This window comes from Amblyomma mixtum, chromosome 2 (assembly GCF_055824585.1).
Source record: "Amblyomma mixtum isolate Tamu chromosome 2, ASM5582458v1, whole genome shotgun sequence".
Taxonomy (NCBI): Eukaryota; Metazoa; Arthropoda; class Arachnida; order Ixodida; family Ixodidae; genus Amblyomma; species Amblyomma mixtum.
Window position 1 is genome coordinate 197,357,575 of NC_143013.1, and position 18,011 is coordinate 197,375,585.

An 18,011-nucleotide genomic window follows, 5' to 3' on the forward strand; every position below is an offset into this window, starting at 1 on the left:
TTACTTTTATGTTACTCTATGAAAGAACCTTATACTCGTTATCAGCAGTTTCAGCAATCCTGTTTCCGCGGCCGGCACGGGCCGCAATCGCTGCTCCAGTGGTGCCCATTCTACAAGCGTCCCTCACGCTCGGTGGCCGGAAGTAGAATGACTGAGCTAGCCGGGCGACGAAGACGGCCGCAATAAGAGTCCCATTTATACGCCCAGCTCCTTGCTCCGAAGCAAAAAAAAAAAGACCAGCACGTCTAACGTGGGGCTCGAACCCACGACCCTGAGATTAAGAGCCTCATGCTCTACCGACTGAGTTTTTTTTTCTTTATTGCCGGTCTCCGACAGTGAGCAGTAATACAGGACGATACACTAAAACAAAAAACAGAAAAAAACAAAAAATGCAGTAGCAGTCAGCTTTGCACTGACATTGTCGCATTAAAATACCTTCAGCGCTGTCAAGGCTTCTACTCTCGGCAACCACTGTGGTACACACTCAAGAGATGTCTGAACTTCAACAAATCTGGATATACTCTCGCGAAAATACATCCGTGCGGGCCTCGCGTCCGGATCACAATGGAAACCGGCCATGCGAGAACGCCATACAGAGTGGAGGCCAGCCAGCATTATGAGGTCAAATGGAATCCCGTCTTCATTATTTACTGCTAGGTATCTAATGCCGTGAGGGTGCAGTGGGAAATCTTTTTTGACCGTTCTCTGTAGAACATCCCAAAAGTACACACCTTCCCAGCAATGCAGAAAAACATGGTCTATAGTTTCGGGCTGTTTGCATATCAGACAGTCAGCTCCCCACGGTAAGAAAAAACCCCGTTGCTCTAGAAATTTCTTTACTGGCAGTGTTTCCGTATGTAGCTTGAAGAAAAAGGATTTCATGCCAGGTGTCACCTGCATTCTCTTTACCCTTTTTAAAACATTCTGACCGGGCTGTCCACTATGCAAGGCTCTGTACAATGGTTCTGGAAAAATGTTGTCACATACATATTTGTACAGTGTTGTTCTTTTCACTGAAAAAAGATAACCATTTGAAAAACGCGTCGACAAAAACCGTATACTAGTCTCCACCTCTTTGAAAAATCCTGAAATGGGTCCGGACATCCCATTTGTGCCAACAACAAAACTAGGCAGCGCACTTCTTAATCTAACTTGGCACACTGTGCGCAAAAAAGGATAGCTTGTGTCACGAAAAAACATAAACCTATTTACAAGTTGTCGTACAAAGAGATGCGACAGACTGAGACCACCATCCTTCACCCTTCTGAACAAATTCGTTCGGCTACACCTTTCCCATTGCGATGCCCATATAAAGGTGGCGAACACTCTGTGCAGCCTTTGCACATTCAGCCGTGAGCAGTGCAGTACCTGCATCAGATACCATAGCTTACTTACAAAAAAAGGTTGCACACCGTGGCCCTGGCAAAGAACGATAGAGGAACCCCCTTCCACCTGTCTGCTTTTTCTCGCGTTTCCTGCATCTGGCTTAGCCAGAGGTCGTCATTGTTTTTGCAGAATTCCAATTGGACACCCAGGTACTTCGCTGGGGTGTTCACCCACGTCACGCCAGCGAATGTGTCTGGGGTTGTAGGCCATTCTCCATGCCAGAATCCCAGGCATTTACCCCAGTTAATTAAACTGCCCGTGAGATCCCGGAAACACTTCACTACTTCAACCGTTGCTGTAATACTTCCTTGGTCGATGCAGCATACGTTGACATCGTCGGCATATGCTAAGAGCTTTACTTCAGACGGTTGCAGTTGAAACCCACGAATTGAATCATTCTGAATGATACCCAAGCATAGCGTTTCAATGTACAGACAAAATAAAAGTGGGCTGAGGGGGCAGCCCTGGCGCTCCGAACGCTGCACCGCAATAGGGGCCCCCAATGACTTGTTTATGATTAGCTGCGTGGTGCAATTTCTGTACGCCATGACCACTCCCTCTTTGATAATCGAGCCGACATTAATATGATCAAGAATAGCGAACAAAATAACATGTGGGACGCAGTCAAAGGCCTTCTCTAGGTCGAGCTGCAGCACAGCGACAGAAGCTTTCATGATGTCACAGCACTCAAGCACGCACCGTATCTTATGTATGTTACTGACTATAGACCTGCCCCTGATTCCACAGGTCTGGTGGCAGCCTACTAGGTCTTTAATCACTGTTTGGAGTCTGCTCGCTAAAACCTTCATTAAAATTTTGTAGTCTACGTTGGTTAAAGAGATTGGCCTGTAATAAGTCACAAGTCTAAGTCTTTCCTCATCATCGGTCTTAGGAATAAGAACAGTGTGTGATGTACTATAGGACTGTGGTAGAGCTTTCATTCGGTACGCCTCATTGAACACTTCCGTGAGCACTGCAGACAGCTTTTCTTTGAAAAACTTATAAAAGGAGGCGGACAAGCCATCGGGCCCAGGCGGCTTTCCGTTGTTTAAGTTTTCAATGGCAACGCACACTTCACCTTCAGTTATTGGTCGCTCCAAAAATTCCCTTATCTGATCGTCCAATCTCGGCATGTGGGCAAGAAACGTCTTTTTAAACCCGTTCAAGTCGGCAGGATGGACCGCAAATAGCGCCTGATAGTGCTCAGAAAACTCTCGCCCAATGCCCTCATTATCATTCACAACGACGCCATTCCGCTCTATCTCTGCTATGTGGTTTCGTCGGGCGTTTGTCTTTTCAAATTCTAAAGCCCGCTTCGTAGGCACCTCGCCTGCTTTCAGTGAATTTGTTCCCGCGCGCACCAGCGCACCCCGATAACGTTCTTCCTCGATCAACTGCAGTTTCTGCTTTAGATTCCTGACGTCATCTTTGAAAATACCGGGCGTTTTGCACTCCTCTGCTATCAGTTTCTGCAATGTTGTTCGCAGCTCTGTTTCCTTCATTTTTTCGTGGAAGCGAATCGCACTGGCCCTGTCAATTGCTGTGACTTTAATCTGCTGCTTGCATAGTTCCCACTGCTGACCGAGATTCAGGCTACTGTTCGGTTTTAGTCTGTTAATTTCTTCTAATGCTTTTGCTACGAATTGTTCGTCGCCAAGTGGCTTAGAGTTCATTTTGCACATGTCCCATAAAAAGTGTTTAAATTGTTTCTTTGTTCCTATTGCGCATTTAACCAGGCAGTGATCAGTAAAACACATCGGTACAACGTCGTAACTACGGCACCTCGGGATCACATCCAGAGAGACGTAGATGCGATCCAGGCGTGCGTGGCTAGCACCTTGGAAATGAGTGTACTTTACAGCGCGTGCGCTCTGCAGGCATTCAGCTACATCTGTTAATTCCGCTTCGGCAATGACCTCTGCTAATAAATCTGTACTCTTGTCTCGAAAAGTTGTGCAACTGGTTTTGTCTGCAGACCTAAGCACGCAGTTAAAGTCACCGAAAATAATGAGGCGTTTTTCAGGCATCACGTACTGTCGGACATAGGCAAAGGAATTATATCTTTCCTCCACTGTATTAGGCACATACACACAAATCACCCGATATTACACTTCACACAGAAGGAAGTCACACACTATTAATCTCCCAGACGGGCATGACATGATGCTTTGAACAGTAAGACCGGGTAACTTTTTCACAAAGAGTACACATCCTGCTGACAACCCAACAGCGTGACTAACGACGGCGTAGTACCTCGCTGTGAAACGCAGCACCATGCTCGCAGTCTCCCCCTCTCCCTCGACTTTTGTCTCCTGAACAGCTAGAATGTCAATGTCATTTTCTGTTACCAGCCGATACAATTGACTTTGTTTTCGTTTTTGTGCCAACCCTCTGACATTTAAAGTAGCTACACATAGAGACGGTTCAGGAGCCATTTAGGTTTGCCGTAGGAGGGAGGCCCGGAGCATGGTGCTTACCTTTAGCATCTAGCAAAACGCTAGACGCCTCCGGGGCCGTCCGGTTGGCTGCTGTCGCTTTTCGACGGGGGAGGCTTGTCGGCAGGCTTCCTGTCCACGTTGACGTTTGGTCGCGGCTTGATGGTAGCCCGCCGTCCTTGCGCCGCTTTCACTGGCGGCTCGTCAACGCTGCCTGCGAGCACCTTGTTGTGGTCCCCGGAGACTTCGTGGGGGCGTTTCGTTGCCGTACCGGTACCCGTTGTAACGGAAGCGCCATTGACTGGTGCATCCTGTCCCTTGGTCGATAGAGGCAGTTGCGCTTGACGACTCGCTCCGCTTTTATCAAGGTCCTGCTGCACCGGTGGTGGACCAGCCACCGGCTGACTGGGACGGTCTGCACTTGGGTCTTGCGGTGCCCCAGCGAGGGCTGATAGTTCTGCCGCTGCACTAGGCACCGGCTCACCCGTTCCCTTCGCCGCGTCCTCTGCTTCGGTCGCGTCCATTAAGTGCTCGGCTTCTTCCCTTGCACTCGGTCCCATTGCCGAGGCATACGTACGGATGAACTGGGAGTCCTCGTGTCCAAAACGCCTGCAGCTCGAGCAGCGCGGCACCTTGCACTCTCTCCTGACGTGGCCGGTGCCGTGACAGGGCAAGCACTGCATCGGACGACCGGGTGCGACGACTAAGGCCAACTCTCCTCCAACCCGTATTTGATGCGGCAAGTCTTCAACTGTCATGCCCCTCTTTAGCTTCAGAACGACGGTCCTCGTCGTGGAACCCTTGTCGCTCACACCTTGCACACGCCACCGCTCCCTACTAACGTCCATGGCGGTCCCAAACGCCGCTAACGCGGTCCGCACGTCGTCGTCAGCCACACCGTGCAACAGCCAGTGAAGCCTAAGCCTCACCTGCTGATCCTGTGGGTCGATGATGACGCAGCGACGCTTCTTCACGTTTAGTTCCTTAAAGGCCAGCAGCCGCTTTGTAGCCTCCGCGCCATTAAGGGTGACTGCCCACACGTGATTGACCTGGTAGGCTCCCAGAGCCACCACGTCCGGCAGCAAACCAGTCAGCAGGAGGGCGTCTCTTAAAACTTCAACCCTGTAGGGCCGCGCTCGCACGTCACCATGCAAAAACACGGTGTTCAGAACGATGTTTCCTGTTGGCAGTTGGGGCAGTATAAGCTGATAATCGCCGTCCTCGCTATCGGTGATCCTGTTTCCGCGGCCAGCCAGGGCCGCCATCGCCGCTCCGCCGGAGCTCACGATCCTGCGTCCGCACCGAACGGTAGCCGGAAGTAGAATGCTCTACCGACTGAGCTAGCCGGGCGACGAAGACGGCCGCCATAAGAATCCCATTTATACGCCCAGCTCCTTGCTCCGAAGCAAAAAAAAAAAGACCTGCACGCCCAACGTGGGGCTCGAACCCACGACCCTGAGATTAAGAGTCTCATGCTCTACCGACTCAGCTAGCCGGGCTTTTTTTTTTATTTATTGCCTGACTTCACACACACAAATACACACATACAAATACACAAATACAAATACAGTACACAAATACACTTACAGAGCGCAATGAGCAATAATTAACAACACTATCCGCCCGGGGGTGCGTGGCTTCGTCATATTAAAACTCCTTAAGCGTCACCAAAGGCTCGACTCTTTCGAGCCACTCGGGAGCTTCAGGAGCAAGTTTCTGAACTTCAATATACTTATGCATGCACTCCCGAAAATAGATCCGTGCTGGCCGTGCATCAGGATCGCAATGATATCCTGCCATTCTGGAGCGCCAAATACAATGGAGGCCCATTAGCATAATGAGGTCGAATGGTGTCCCATCCTCACTCTCTACAGGCAAGTACCGGATACCATGAGCGTCGAGCGGAAATTCCTTTTTTAAAGTCCGTTGCAAGATGTCCCAAAAGTATACCCCCTCCCAACAGTGCAAAAAAACGTGGTCTATTGTGTCTGGTTGTTTACAAATTAAACAATGTGATCCCCAAGGTAGAAATAACTGCTTCCTTTCCAAGAATTCCTTTACTGGTAGTGTTCCGGTATGTAATTTAAAGAAAAAAGTTTTTGCACTTGGCGGCACCTGCATCGCCTTCACACACTTAAGTACGTCGCGTCCCTGGCCTCCATTGTATAGGGCCCTGTACATAGGTTGTGGAAGAACTACATCGCACAAATCTTTATACAACTTTTTCCTGTTAACAGAAGATAAATATTCATACGAAAATCGAACCGACAGGAATCGAACACTCGCGACAACCTCTCTAAAGTAACCAAAAATACGTCCCGAGAAACTTTCGGTTGTGACAACAATGTCCGGCAGTGCATTTCCGAGCCTTAATTGGCACACAGTGCGCAAAAACGGATCGCTTACATCGCGCACAAAACAAAATCTGCTTACAATCTGCCGCAGAAATAAGTGTCCCAGACTCAGGCCGCCATCCTTCACCCGCCTAAACAAATTGGTCCGGCTGCAGCGTTCCCAGTCCGCAGCCCACACAAAAACGGCAAAGATCCGGTGCAGTCTCTGTACGTTCATCCTTGCACAATGCAACACTTGCATCACGTACCACAGCCTAGACATAAAAAACAGATTGCACACTGTGGCCCTTGCGAAAATTGAAAGGTGTCGCCCTTTCCACCTTTCCACCTTTTCACGCGTGGCTTGCGTCTGTGCTTTCCAGTACGAATCGCTATCGCGATAACCGTCCAGTGGGACGCCTAAGTACTTTACTGGGGTCGTCACCCAGGACACGTTTGCAAAATTACCGGGCTTCGTTGGCCATTCACCGCGCCAAAGCCCCAGGGACTTTGACCAATTCACTTTACTACCGGTGATCGTGGTGAATTCTTTTACGCATGCCACGGCCTCGGTTATACCTTCCCGGTTCACTGTGAACACCGCGACATCATCCGCATAAGCCAGCAGCTTAACTTCTGCTGCCTGTAGCTGGAATCCTCGAATTTTTTCACTTTCTATGATATTCAAACACAACGCTTCAATGTAAATGCAGAATAGAAGAGGGCTGAGGGGACAACCCTGGCGCACCGAACGCTGCAGGCTAATGGGGGCCCCCAAACTCTTATTTACAATTAATCTTGTCGTGCAGCTCCGGTACGCCAAGGCCACTCCCTCGCAAATAATGGACCCTAAATTCACATGGTCGAGTATGCAGAACAGGATATCGTGCGACACACAATCGAATGCCTTCTCAAGATCTAGCTGAAGGATGGCTACACAGCTATTTGTGTAATCACAACATTCCAGCACACACCTCGCTTTATGAATATTGGAAACAATAGAGCGTCCCTTGATCCCACACGTCTGGTGGGGACCGACTATATCCTGAATTACTGACTGTAGTCTACGGGCTAAAATCTTCATGAAAACTTTATAATCCACGTTTGTGAGGGCGATAGGACGATATGCTGTGACCTGCTTTAACTTTTCTGCGTCACCAGATTTAGGGATTAGCACTGTATGTGATTTACCATAAGACGGGGGCAATTCATTTTCTTTGTAGGCTTCGTTAAAAACTGCTGTCAGTACTGGCACTATTTCGTGTTTATATGCTTTGTAAAAAGCGGCGCTTAACCCATCAGGTCCAGGAGATTTTCCCAGGTTCAAATTTTCTATCGCTTGCTCGACCTCTGACGCAGTTATCGACAGCTCCAGCCTTTCTTTCTGTTCGTCATCTAATCGCGGCAAAGCGCCAAGAAACTTTTCCTTGAATGCGCTCACATCGACTTCTTGCTTTGCAAACAGCGCCTGATAATATTCAAGAAATGCCTGCTGGATATGCCCGCTTTCTCCAGATAACGCCCCGCCCCATTCAATCTGTTCAATGTGGTTTCGTTGAGCATGCGTTTTTTCCATTCCTAGCGCTCGTTTTGAAGGTGTCTCCCCATCAGCTATATCTTGCGCCCTAGCCCGCACCAGTGCGCCACGATAGCGTTCTTCTTCAAAGAGTTCAATCTTATTTTTTATTTTCCTAATGTCATCCATCCATTTTCCAGGCTCTTCGCTTTCTCTTTCGAGAAGTCTAGCTAGTAAAGATCTTAAATTGTCCTCCTCACGCTTCTCCTCTTGTCGTATGCAGCTTGACCTTTCGATTGCTGCTATTTTTATTTGTTGTTTGCAAAGTTCCCACTGCTGCCATACTTTCAGTTCCCCGCTCGGCTTTAATTTACTGATTTCTTCGTTGACTTTCCTGCTAAAGATATTCGTCTGTAATAAGCTTATTATTTAATTTCCACATCTCCCAAGAAAACTGATTTCCTCGTTTCTTTGTCCCTATCCCACACTGCACTAAACAATGATCCGAAAATGATACCGGTACTACATTGTAGCTACTGCATTTTGAAATAACGTTCGGTGACACATAAATGCGATCTAGCCGTGCATGGCCTGACCGTTGAAAATGGGTGAGTCTCACACAACGCTCGCCCTCTAAACACTCGGCCACATCATCGAGGTTGCACGTGTCTATAATTTCTGAGAGTACTTCAGTGCTTCTGTCCCTAAATGCCGTTGCACTGGTTTTGTCACAGCCTCTCAGGACGCAATTGAAGTCGCCCATTACGATCAGGCATTTCTCACAACTGAAGTGCTTTTGTACGCGTTGAAAAAACGCTGTTCTCTCATCCACCGCATTTGGGGCGTACACACAAATGATGCGCCAATATGTTTTGTCGTACAGGGGGTCAACCAAAACAAATCGACCCGAAGGACACGCCGTATATGCCTGAACCTCAAGTCCCGGTAAATTCTTTACAAAGATGACACAACCCGCAGACGTTCCTACAGCGTGGGCAACAACTGCAAAAAACCTAGACGTGAAACGTCTCACCATGTCCCCGGTCTGCTCTTCCCCGTCAATTTTCGTTTCCTGCACTGCCAAGACGTCAATGTCGTGCTCAGTTAAAAGGCGGTACACCTGGCTCTGCTTCTTCTTACTTGCCAGTCCCCTGACATTAAGTGTACCGACTTTCATGGGGAACGCATGAGCCATTTTAATGCAGAAGAAAGAGGCCGGGGATATGGAGCTTACCCTTCACGTCTAGCGCTTGGCTAGACGACATCATTGACACCGGAGCCATCCGGTGCTGGTGCCAGGCCTGGCAGTGGGGGCGGCTTGTCAAGGGCTCTCCTCTCCGTCGACACATTTGATCGTAGCCGGATGGACGACCGCCGTCCTTGGGTCGTTTTTGCCGGCGGCTCTTCGACGCTGGGGGCCTCCGCCTTGGCGTCTTCGGTTCCAGTCTGGGCGTGTGGCCGCTTCGCTGGGGCAGGGACGCCGGTCGTGCGGGCGCCGCTCTGGTCAAGGTTCTCCTCGGTCAGAGACGCTGGCACGCTTACTTCACCGCTCGACGCCTTCGCCTCCTTTCTAGTAGGTTCTGTCCCTTCAGGCTTGCGTCCTGCATCGCTGCTGGAGGGTCCCGAAGAGCCCGTCAATCCTGCTTGCGTTTCGGGTTCCTCTATACCTTTCGCTGATTCTTCAGCCTCGACTACATCCATCAGGAGTTCCGCAGAGTCGTCTTTCGACGCCCCGCCCGTAGCCACCGCGTAAGTGCGGACACACTCATTATCCGCGTGGCCGTACCGCCGGCATTTCGTACAGCGGGGAACCTTGCATTCACGCCGCACGTGGCCTGTACCATGGCAGCGCAAGCACTGCATTGGACGCCCAGGCGCTACGACAAGAGCCAACTCTCCGGCGACACGTACCTGGTGTGGCAGGTCATCCACTTTCAAGCCGGGCTTCAACTTCAGTAGGACCGTTCTTGTCGTTGAGCTCTTGTCATTGACGACTTGTATCCGCCACCGCTCACGCGTAACGTCGGTCACTTTGCCAAACGCCGCGAATGCCGTCCGAATGTCGTCGTCGGCCACACCGTGAAGCATCCAGTGCAGCCGCAGCTTTACCTGCTGGTCTTCCGGGTCGATAATGAGGCAGCGGCGTTTCTTAACTTGCAGCTCGTTGAAGGCGAGCAACTTCTTTGCTGCCTCCGTGTTCCGCAGGGTAACCGCCCACACGTGGTTGATTTGGTACGCCCCCAACGCGACCACGTCGGGGAGCATACCGGTCTCGGCCAGGGCGTCCCGGAAATCCTCGACCCTGAACGGCCTCGCTCGCACGTCGCCGTGAAGAAAAACGGTGTTGAAAACAACACGTCCTGTTGGCAGTGTCGGCAAAATAATCTGGTAATCCTTATCACCGCAGTCATCGATCCTGTTTCCGCGGCCGTCAAAGGCCGCTATCGCTGCTCCGCTGGAGCCCATGACCCTGCGATCCTGAGATTAAGAGTCTCATGCTCTACCGACTGAGCTAGCCGGGCGACAAACACGGCCGCCATAAGAGTCCCATTTATACGCCCAGCTCCTTGCTCCGAAGCAAAAAAAAAGACCAGCACGCCCAACGTGGGGCTCGAACCCACGACCCTGAGATTAAGACTCATGCTCTACCGACTGAGCTAGCCGGGCGACAAAGACGGCCGCCATAAGAGTCCCATTTATACGCCCAGCTCCTTGCTCCGAAGCAAAAAAAAAAGACCAGCATGCCCAACGTGGGGCTCGAACCCACGACCCTGAGATTAAGAGTCTCATGCTCTACCGACTGAGCTAGCCGGGCGACAAAGACGGCCGCCATAAGAGTCCCATTTATACGCCCAGCTCCTTGCTCCGAGGCAAAAAAAAAAGACCAGCACGCCCAACGTGGGGCTCGAACCCACGACCCTGAGATTAAGAGTCTCATGCTCTACCGACTGAGCTAGCCGGGCTTTTTTCTTCTTTATTCCCGATTTTGACGTTCAAATCAAGAGGTTACAAGAAATAAAACGTGGCAGCCACACTTTGGCCAACACGACTTTAAAATTTTTTGAGCGACATTAATCCATCAAGTACAGACATCCATTGTGGTGGATCAGGCAGTGCGTTGTACACATTTCTTAAGCACACAACGCTCTCAATGAAATGTTCTCGAACCGGGCGATCAACCAAGTCCGCGTGTTCGAACTGCATTCGTGTTTTCCACACTGCGTGGAGGCCCAGGACCATAATGAGGTCATAAGGTATTTCCTCTGAGGTATTCACAGGCAAGAAACGTATGCCGTACGGATCCAGGGGAAACTGTTTTATGCGAAGCATACTAAAATAGCCCAACCCAGCTCCTCGAGCGCGGCGGTGTCGTTACCATTGACCTTTCGTGACCTCCATGTCATACCACGTGATGCGTGACGTCACAGCAGATGAAAAACGGGGCCCAACTCGCGCCGTCGCGCGAGGCGTCGTGACCAAGGATGACCACGTGGTGCATGACGTCGCAGCAGATGAGAAACAGGGGCCCAGCTCGCGCCGTCGCGCGAGGCGTCGCGACCAATGTGTTTCCTGCTTCTGCCGCTAGGTGCGCTGTAGTGAACACGTGATGCTGGAGCGGCGGTATACAAGGGGGTGCGCCTGCCTCTGCTAGGCGTACACGGGATAGAGATGCCTCCTGGAGACAGGGCTGCTCGTTGGAATGAGAAGCAAAAGTTGCGGCGTGCTACAGAGACTGATGAAGAGCGTGAAGAACGTCTAGCCAAGCGGCGTGCTCGATATGCAACTCGGCGACAATATGCTTCGCATCTGACTAGGCTTAACCTAAGCTAAACCTCAGCCATTTTTTTTAAAGTTCTTTGGAGTAATCGCATGGTAGCACTTTGATTATCACGAGACAGCCAAACACTCACATCTTTAGAGCATATTCCACCCGCTCGAGCCATTTTGGCTGACACTTCGAGTTCGCCGTTGTGGCCTCGACTCACTGTCTCTCTGGTCGGTTCCTGTGTTGCCACTGTCCGGCTGGAAAAAAGACTCCACGTCACGTCGCCGGTGGTGCCGGCGGTTTCCGCTCGGGCCGTAGCTCGAGCGGTATTTTTGGCGCTGGCTTCAGGGTTGGCCTTCGAGTGGGCGTGGTCTTCACCGGCGGCTCATCCGTTGCAGTCTGGCTGGTCTTGTGCCCGTCTTTGTCGTCTTCATGCAGTCGTTTTGACGCAAGACTGCTGGCATTAGTCATGGTCACGTCTGTTAGTTCAGGCACTCCCTCGACCTCTTCACACGGTGCATTGCCTCTGTTCATTGGGTCACTCGTCAGCAGAGCCTCTTTGGTATCGGTCGAAGCGTTGGTATTCACTTTCTCATTTGAAGCTGCATCCACTTCGTGCGCCTGTGCAGCCCTACCTTCGCCAAGAGTTAGCGAGGTATCTGCCTCAGGCATAGTTTCTGCCGCGTCTGCCTCATCCATTAGATGCTCTGTCGACAGTTCCTCGTTTGCTTTCCGGCTTGCCACGTTTGCGTAGGTACGCACGCATGTGCTTTCATCATGGCCATATCACCGACACTTGGTACAACGTGGCACTCGGCAGTCACGCCTAATATGACCCGTAGCATGGCACCTCAAGCACAGCGGGGGCCGTCCAGGAACGACGAGAAGAGCCACGATTCCTGCGACTCGCAGCTGATGGGGCAGATCTTCTATCGTCGCACCAGGCTTGAGCTTCAGGCCAACTGTGCGCGTAGACGAGCCTTTGTCTGCAATTCCTTGTACTCGCAAGCGTTCCTTGTAGACATCAGTCATCTTTCCGTACGGTGCCAGCGCAGAGCGCACTTCTTCCGCTACGTTATGTAGCACCCAGTAAAGCTTGACACGTACTTCTTGGTTTTCAGGGTCGACAACAAGGCACCGTTTCTCTTTCATCTTTACTTCGCCGGTTTGCACCATCTTCTTAGCAGCTTCGGCACTTTTAAAAGTGACGGCCCAAACATGGTTCATCTGGAACGCCCCCAGAGCTATCACTTCAGGGAGCACTCCGAGATGAACTAACATGACCCGAAAGTCTTCCACCCGGTAAGGCCTGGCTTTCAAATCCCCGTAAAGAAAAACAGTATTCATAACAGACGCACCTATTGGCAGTGGCGGTAGAACAACTTGATAATCCTGGCTTTCTTCAGCAAAAAACCTGTTACCGCGGCCCTGCTGGGCCGCTGACACCGCTCCGACGGAGCTCATGATAACGCGTCCGTTCGCTAGCGCGGCCGGAAGCAGAATGGCTGAGCTAGCCGGGCGACGCGTAGGGCAGGAGTAAGAATACCATTTATACGCCCAGCTGCTTGCTCCGAAGAAAAAAAAAGACCAGCACGCCCAACGTGGGGCTTGAACCCACGACCCTGATATTAAGAGTCTCATGCTCTACCGACTGGGCTAGCCGGGCTTTTTTTTTTCTTTATTGCCGGTAAACAATACATGCACAGGAATAAAAATCGCTAGCCAAACGTTGGCTGAGGCGACGGATTAAAACATTTTCATGTCGATCAGTTTGTCCATAACTGCCATCCAGTCTGGTGGCTGAGGTTGACTGCGGAGAACATCTCTCAGAGAGGCTACACTTTCTATAAAGTTTTCTCTGACTGGTCGTACATTTCCGTCTGCGTGCCTAGCCGCCATCCTCGTTTTCCAGATGCTGTGGAGGCCCAGTAGCATAAACATGTCATATGGCACTTCGTCACTTTCTATAGGCAGAAACCGGATGCCGTAAGGAGTAACAGGTAGTTCTTTTTTTAAAGTTCTTTGCAAGATGTCCCAGTGGAAAACCGGGTTCCAGCAGTCGATAAAAACATGTTCAATGGTCTCGGGTTTTTTGCACAGTGTGCAGTCGACGTTCCATGGTACGAAAACGCCTTTATCGTTTAGCCATGTTTTCACCGGAAGGGTACCAGAGTGTAGTTTAAAGAAAAAGGATTTGACGTTCGGTCTTACCGGCATCTTTTTAACTCGATTTAGCACATCTTGGCCTGGGCCTCCGCAGTAAAAGGATCGGTATAACGGTACAGGTATAAAGATATCTAGCAAATCCTTGTACAATTTTTTCCTTGGTACAGAAGTCAGATGCTCTGTCGAAAAATGAGAGCTCAAAATGTGAAATGCAGCCACAACTTCGCGTAAAAACCCAGTTACAGCACGATTCGTGGCTGGGAAACTGGACACAACAAATTCCGGTAACACACTGCCTAAGCGCATCTGCAACATTGTGCGCAACAGAGGATCGGTTTGATCACGTAGAAACAAAAATCTTGAGACAACTTGTTTCAGAAACAAGTTGGAAAGTCCAAGGCCACCCCTTTTGACCGGAAGGAACAGATTAGCTCGACTAGTTCGCTCCCAATTCGAGCTCCAAATAAAAACAGCAGCTCTATGCAGCTTCTGCACGTTTGCTCGGGTGATGAGCAAGAACTGCAACAAATACCAAATTCTGGCTATTAAAAATACATTGCACACACTTGCACGCGCGAAAACAGAAATGTCACGTCCTTTCCATCCATCCGCTTTTTTCCTTGCACTCTGCGTTACCTCACAACTCTGTACTGTTCTTATAGTGCTCTAAGGGTACCCCCAAATACTTCGCAGGGGAGGTCGTCCATTGCATGTTAGCAAACACTGCGGGTGTGCTCTCCCAATCACCGTGCCAAGATCCAATGCACTTATCCCAGTTAACTTCGCACCCGGTCTTTTTGCAATAGGCCCGCGCAACTTTGACAACTTCTTTAACGCTTTCTTGGTCCGCGCAAAAAACAGCAATATCATCAGCGTAAGCAAGCACTTTTACTTGCACCGACTGAAGGGTGAAACCACAGATCTCATCATTGTGTAACAGCGATAACAGAAAAGGCTCAAGATAGATCGCAAAGAGCAGAGGCGAGAGCGGGCAGCCCTGCCTGACCGAGGAAAAGACAGGCACAGGTTCAGTAAGCTGTTTGTTCACTATAATACGCGTAACACAATTTTCGTACGCCATCTGTACACCTTGTAATATTACAGAGCCGACGTTGGCATATTCTAGAACGGCGAAACGAATTTCGTGTGACACGCGATCGAAGGCCTTCGCCAAGTCAAGCTGCATCATGGCAACTCGTCCCACGAACGCATCGCAACATTCAAGAACAGTTCTAGCAATGTGCACATTCGTTCCAATGATGCGACCTTTAATACCGCACGTTTGGTGCGGCCCTACAAGGTCCTTTATAACCTTTTGCAGTCTATTGGCAAGAATCTTCATAAACACTTTGTAGTCGACGTTGGTAAGGCTTATCGGCCGATAAGCCCCAACGGACAGCAGTTTAGCGTGGTCTTCACTCTTGGGCACTAAAACCACGTGTGCTGTTTTAAATGACGGCGGCATTTTCTTTGTTTCATAAATTTCGGTGAAGACGCAGTGCAGAGCATGAGTGAGTTCGGCTTTGAAACTCTTATAAAAATCACTGCCTAGGCCGTCAGGACCAGGAGATTTTCCGGAACTCAGTTCTTCGATTGCTCTTCCCACTTCGTTTACGCTGATTGGTACCTCCAGCCCTTGTTTTATTTCATCTCCAAGCTTTGGCATACGAGACAAGAACGTATATGTAAAGCGCTCTTCTTCAAGCTGACGGCGCCCAAACAATTCCCTGTACTGCTCAACAAAAGCTAACTGAATAACCTTGCTATCATTCGTTACCTCGTTTCTGTACCTAATTTGTTTTATTTCATTTTGAATCGCGTACTTCTTTTCGTCACTAAGCGAGCGTTTAGTAGGCACTTGGTCAAGCCAGAGACGTTCAGCACGCGCCCTTATCACGGCAGCTGCATACTTGTTTTTTTTTTTTCGATAATCTCAAGTTTACTTTTTGTTTCTCTTATCTCTTTCTTATATCTTCCCGGCTGGGAACTTTCCAGGCTTACGAGCAAGTCAAGTTGGCAATGTAGTTCTTTTTCTTTAACACGTTTATCATGGCAGATAACGCTTGCTCTTTCAATCGCGTTCATTTTCACTTGCTGTTTGAAATCTTCCCATCTAATTACCCAGTTCCCAGGCTCTGCTGATAGCAATGCTTTAATACAGTCATTAACTTTACTACCAAAATGTTCATCCTCGAGTAGCTGTGCATTAAACTTCCAAAGATCCCACGGGAAACGAGACTTCTTTTCCTTTTTCCCCAGGGTAAACGTAACTAAGCTGTGGTCGGTAAAAGACATGTTTTTCACCTCGTAGCTGTTGCACAAAGGAACAAGATCAAGGGACACATACGCTCTGTCCAATCTCGCGTGACTTTCACCCTGAAAGTGAGTAAAATGCGATGCTATCGAAAGAACTTCAGCAACATCATCTAAACCATTTTCGTGTACAAGCGAATTCAACAATTCCGCACTTTTGTCGCGGACAAGTCTTTTTGTAGTTCTGTCCTCTGCTTTACATACGCAGTTAAAGTCACCCAAAAGCACAATTAACCGCTCACAGCATACGTATTGTTCAAGACGCTCAAAAAATTCCTCGCGCTCGTTCTCTTTGTTAGGGGCATACACACATATGATCCTCCACAGTAAATTGCAATAAAGAAAATCAACTACAAGCAAACGGCCAGTTTGACACACAGTTAAATTCTGTTCGACAATCCCCATGGAATTCCTAATAAAGACAGCACAACCCCCCGATGTGCCAGACGAATGGCACACACAAATATTGTAACGTGTCGTAAAAGGCTGCACCATACGGTCCGTCTGTTCCTGTCCTTCGACTTTTGTCTCCTGGACGGCTATTATGTCTAGGTCATTATCGAGGAACAACCGGCTTAGTTGGTACTGACGTTTTTTAGAAGCCAGTCCCCTGACATTAATTGTTGCAATGCGCAACGCTCTAACAGGTGTAGAAGCCATCTAGTTTACGTACAGGAGCTGTATGGTGCGTACCTCAGGACACAAGGCGACGGTGGAGGGCGACTTGCCTAGTCCATGGAGCTCGATGGGTACAGTGCCGGTATTCCAACGTCTCTTGCACCTCTGCCTCATGCGTACGGACTGGAAACCCAGCCCATGCAGTCCGTCACCGAAAAAGGCCATCTCGCGTCCACAGAAGCCACACACAACGCACTCACTCAACTAAGGCGGCGGCTTAGCCGCCGCTCGTTGATCGGCCGGTATATTCGGCCGCGGTTTCAGCGTCGCTCGCCTCACACCAACAGTCTTCTGCGGTGGCTCGTCGCCCACGCTCGCTTTAGGCTCTCCATTCGCACTGTGCTCGTGCGGTCGCTTTCCTCCTTGGTTGCTGGTTGACGCATCCGTCACTTCCATGCTTTAAGCATGTTGGGGAACGACGGGGGGTGACGCCCCACTCCCCGAGAGGACTTCGCTGTTTGACGTATTAACATCTGCAGGCGGCGCTTCCTGTTGCTGCAGCGTACTGCTGAGCGTCTCCGCGGTTGCGGATGTTCCAGGAGTCGACAAAGCCGGGGATTTCTCCTTCTCCGCTCCGTCACCTGCCTCTGCTGCAGCGTCTTCCGCGTCAGCCTCATCCATGACAAGCTCGGACGAGACGTCATTGTTGACTGGGACGGCAGCGCTCGCGTACGTACGTACACAGCTGCTATCCTCATGTCCGTAACGGCGACAGGCGCCGCACCTTGGAACTTTGCACTCACGGCGAATGTGCCCAGTACCGTGGCAGCGCAGACACAGCGGAGCTCTGCCCGGTACAACCACGAGAGCCAGCTCACCGCCAACCCTGACTTCGTGAGGGAGGTCTTCCAATTTCACGCCAGGATTCATTTTCAATGAAACCAGGCGCGTCGTTGACCCCTTGCTGGCGACACCCTGGACGCGCCACCGTTCCTTGGTGACTTCGCTCACCTTGCCGTACGGGGCGAAGGCTACCCTCACGTCTTCGTCGGGCACGTTGTGCAGCAACCAGTGCAGCTTGACGCGGACGTCTTGGTTTGCCGGGTCGATGACTAGACAGCGGCGGTCCTTCACTTTCACTTCCCGGGCAGAAAGAATTTTCTTCACCGCATCAGCACTGGTGAAGGTAATAGCCCACACATGGCTCATGCGATACGCCCCCAAGGCGATAACCTCGGGGAGCAGCATCAGCTGAGCCAGCGCATCCCTGAAATCTTCGACCCGATAGGGGCGGGCCCGCACGTCAGCGTGCAAAAAGACTGTGTTTAACACAATATTTCCTGTAGGAAGGGTAGGCAGAATCACCTGATATTCATCTTCCGAGGCAAAAATCCTGTTTCCGCGGCCTGACATGGCCGCTGTAGCCGCTCCAACGGAGCCCGTCATCGCACGTCCGTCACGCTCGGTGGCCGGAAGCC

At 50.4% G+C, this 18,011-nt stretch overlaps 2 protein-coding genes and 3 non-coding genes across 5 annotated transcripts; all 5 read right to left on the minus strand.

Moving 5' to 3' along the window:
* Nucleotides 1-3,883: 3,883 nt before the first annotated feature.
* On the minus strand, nt 3,884-5,086 carry LOC149362097 (uncharacterized). The gene has a single exon (XM_089568222.1). The coding sequence runs from the start codon at nt 5,084-5,086 to the stop codon at nt 3,884-3,886; it is 1,203 nt and encodes a 400-aa protein (XP_089424348.1).
* Nucleotides 5,087-5,247: 161 nt separating this feature from the next.
* Nucleotides 5,248-5,320, minus strand: TRNAK-CUU (transfer RNA lysine (anticodon CUU)). The gene has a single exon. It is a non-coding gene; the product is annotated as a tRNA-Lys (tRNA).
* A 5,092-nt stretch (nt 5,321-10,412) lies between these two features.
* Nucleotides 10,413-10,485, minus strand: TRNAK-CUU (transfer RNA lysine (anticodon CUU)). The gene has a single exon. It is a non-coding gene; the product is annotated as a tRNA-Lys (tRNA).
* A 75-nt stretch (nt 10,486-10,560) lies between these two features.
* Nucleotides 10,561-10,633, minus strand: TRNAK-CUU (transfer RNA lysine (anticodon CUU)). Its single transcript has one exon. It is a non-coding gene; the product is annotated as a tRNA-Lys (tRNA).
* A 6,359-nt stretch (nt 10,634-16,992) lies between these two features.
* LOC149362101 (uncharacterized) lies at nt 16,993-17,979 on the minus strand. Its single transcript, XM_089568223.1, has one exon. The coding sequence runs from the start codon at nt 17,977-17,979 to the stop codon at nt 16,993-16,995; it is 987 nt and encodes a 328-aa protein (XP_089424349.1).
* Nucleotides 17,980-18,011: the final 32 nt, after the last annotated feature.

Excerpts from the sequence above, each read along its gene's own strand:
- LOC149362097 (XM_089568222.1), bottom strand. The coding sequence starts at position 5,086 with ATGGCGGCCCTGGCTGGCCGCGGAAACAGGATCACCGATAGCGAGGAC.
- LOC149362101 (XM_089568223.1), bottom strand. The coding sequence starts at position 17,979 with ATGACGGGCTCCGTTGGAGCGGCTACAGCGGCCATGTCAGGCCGCGGA.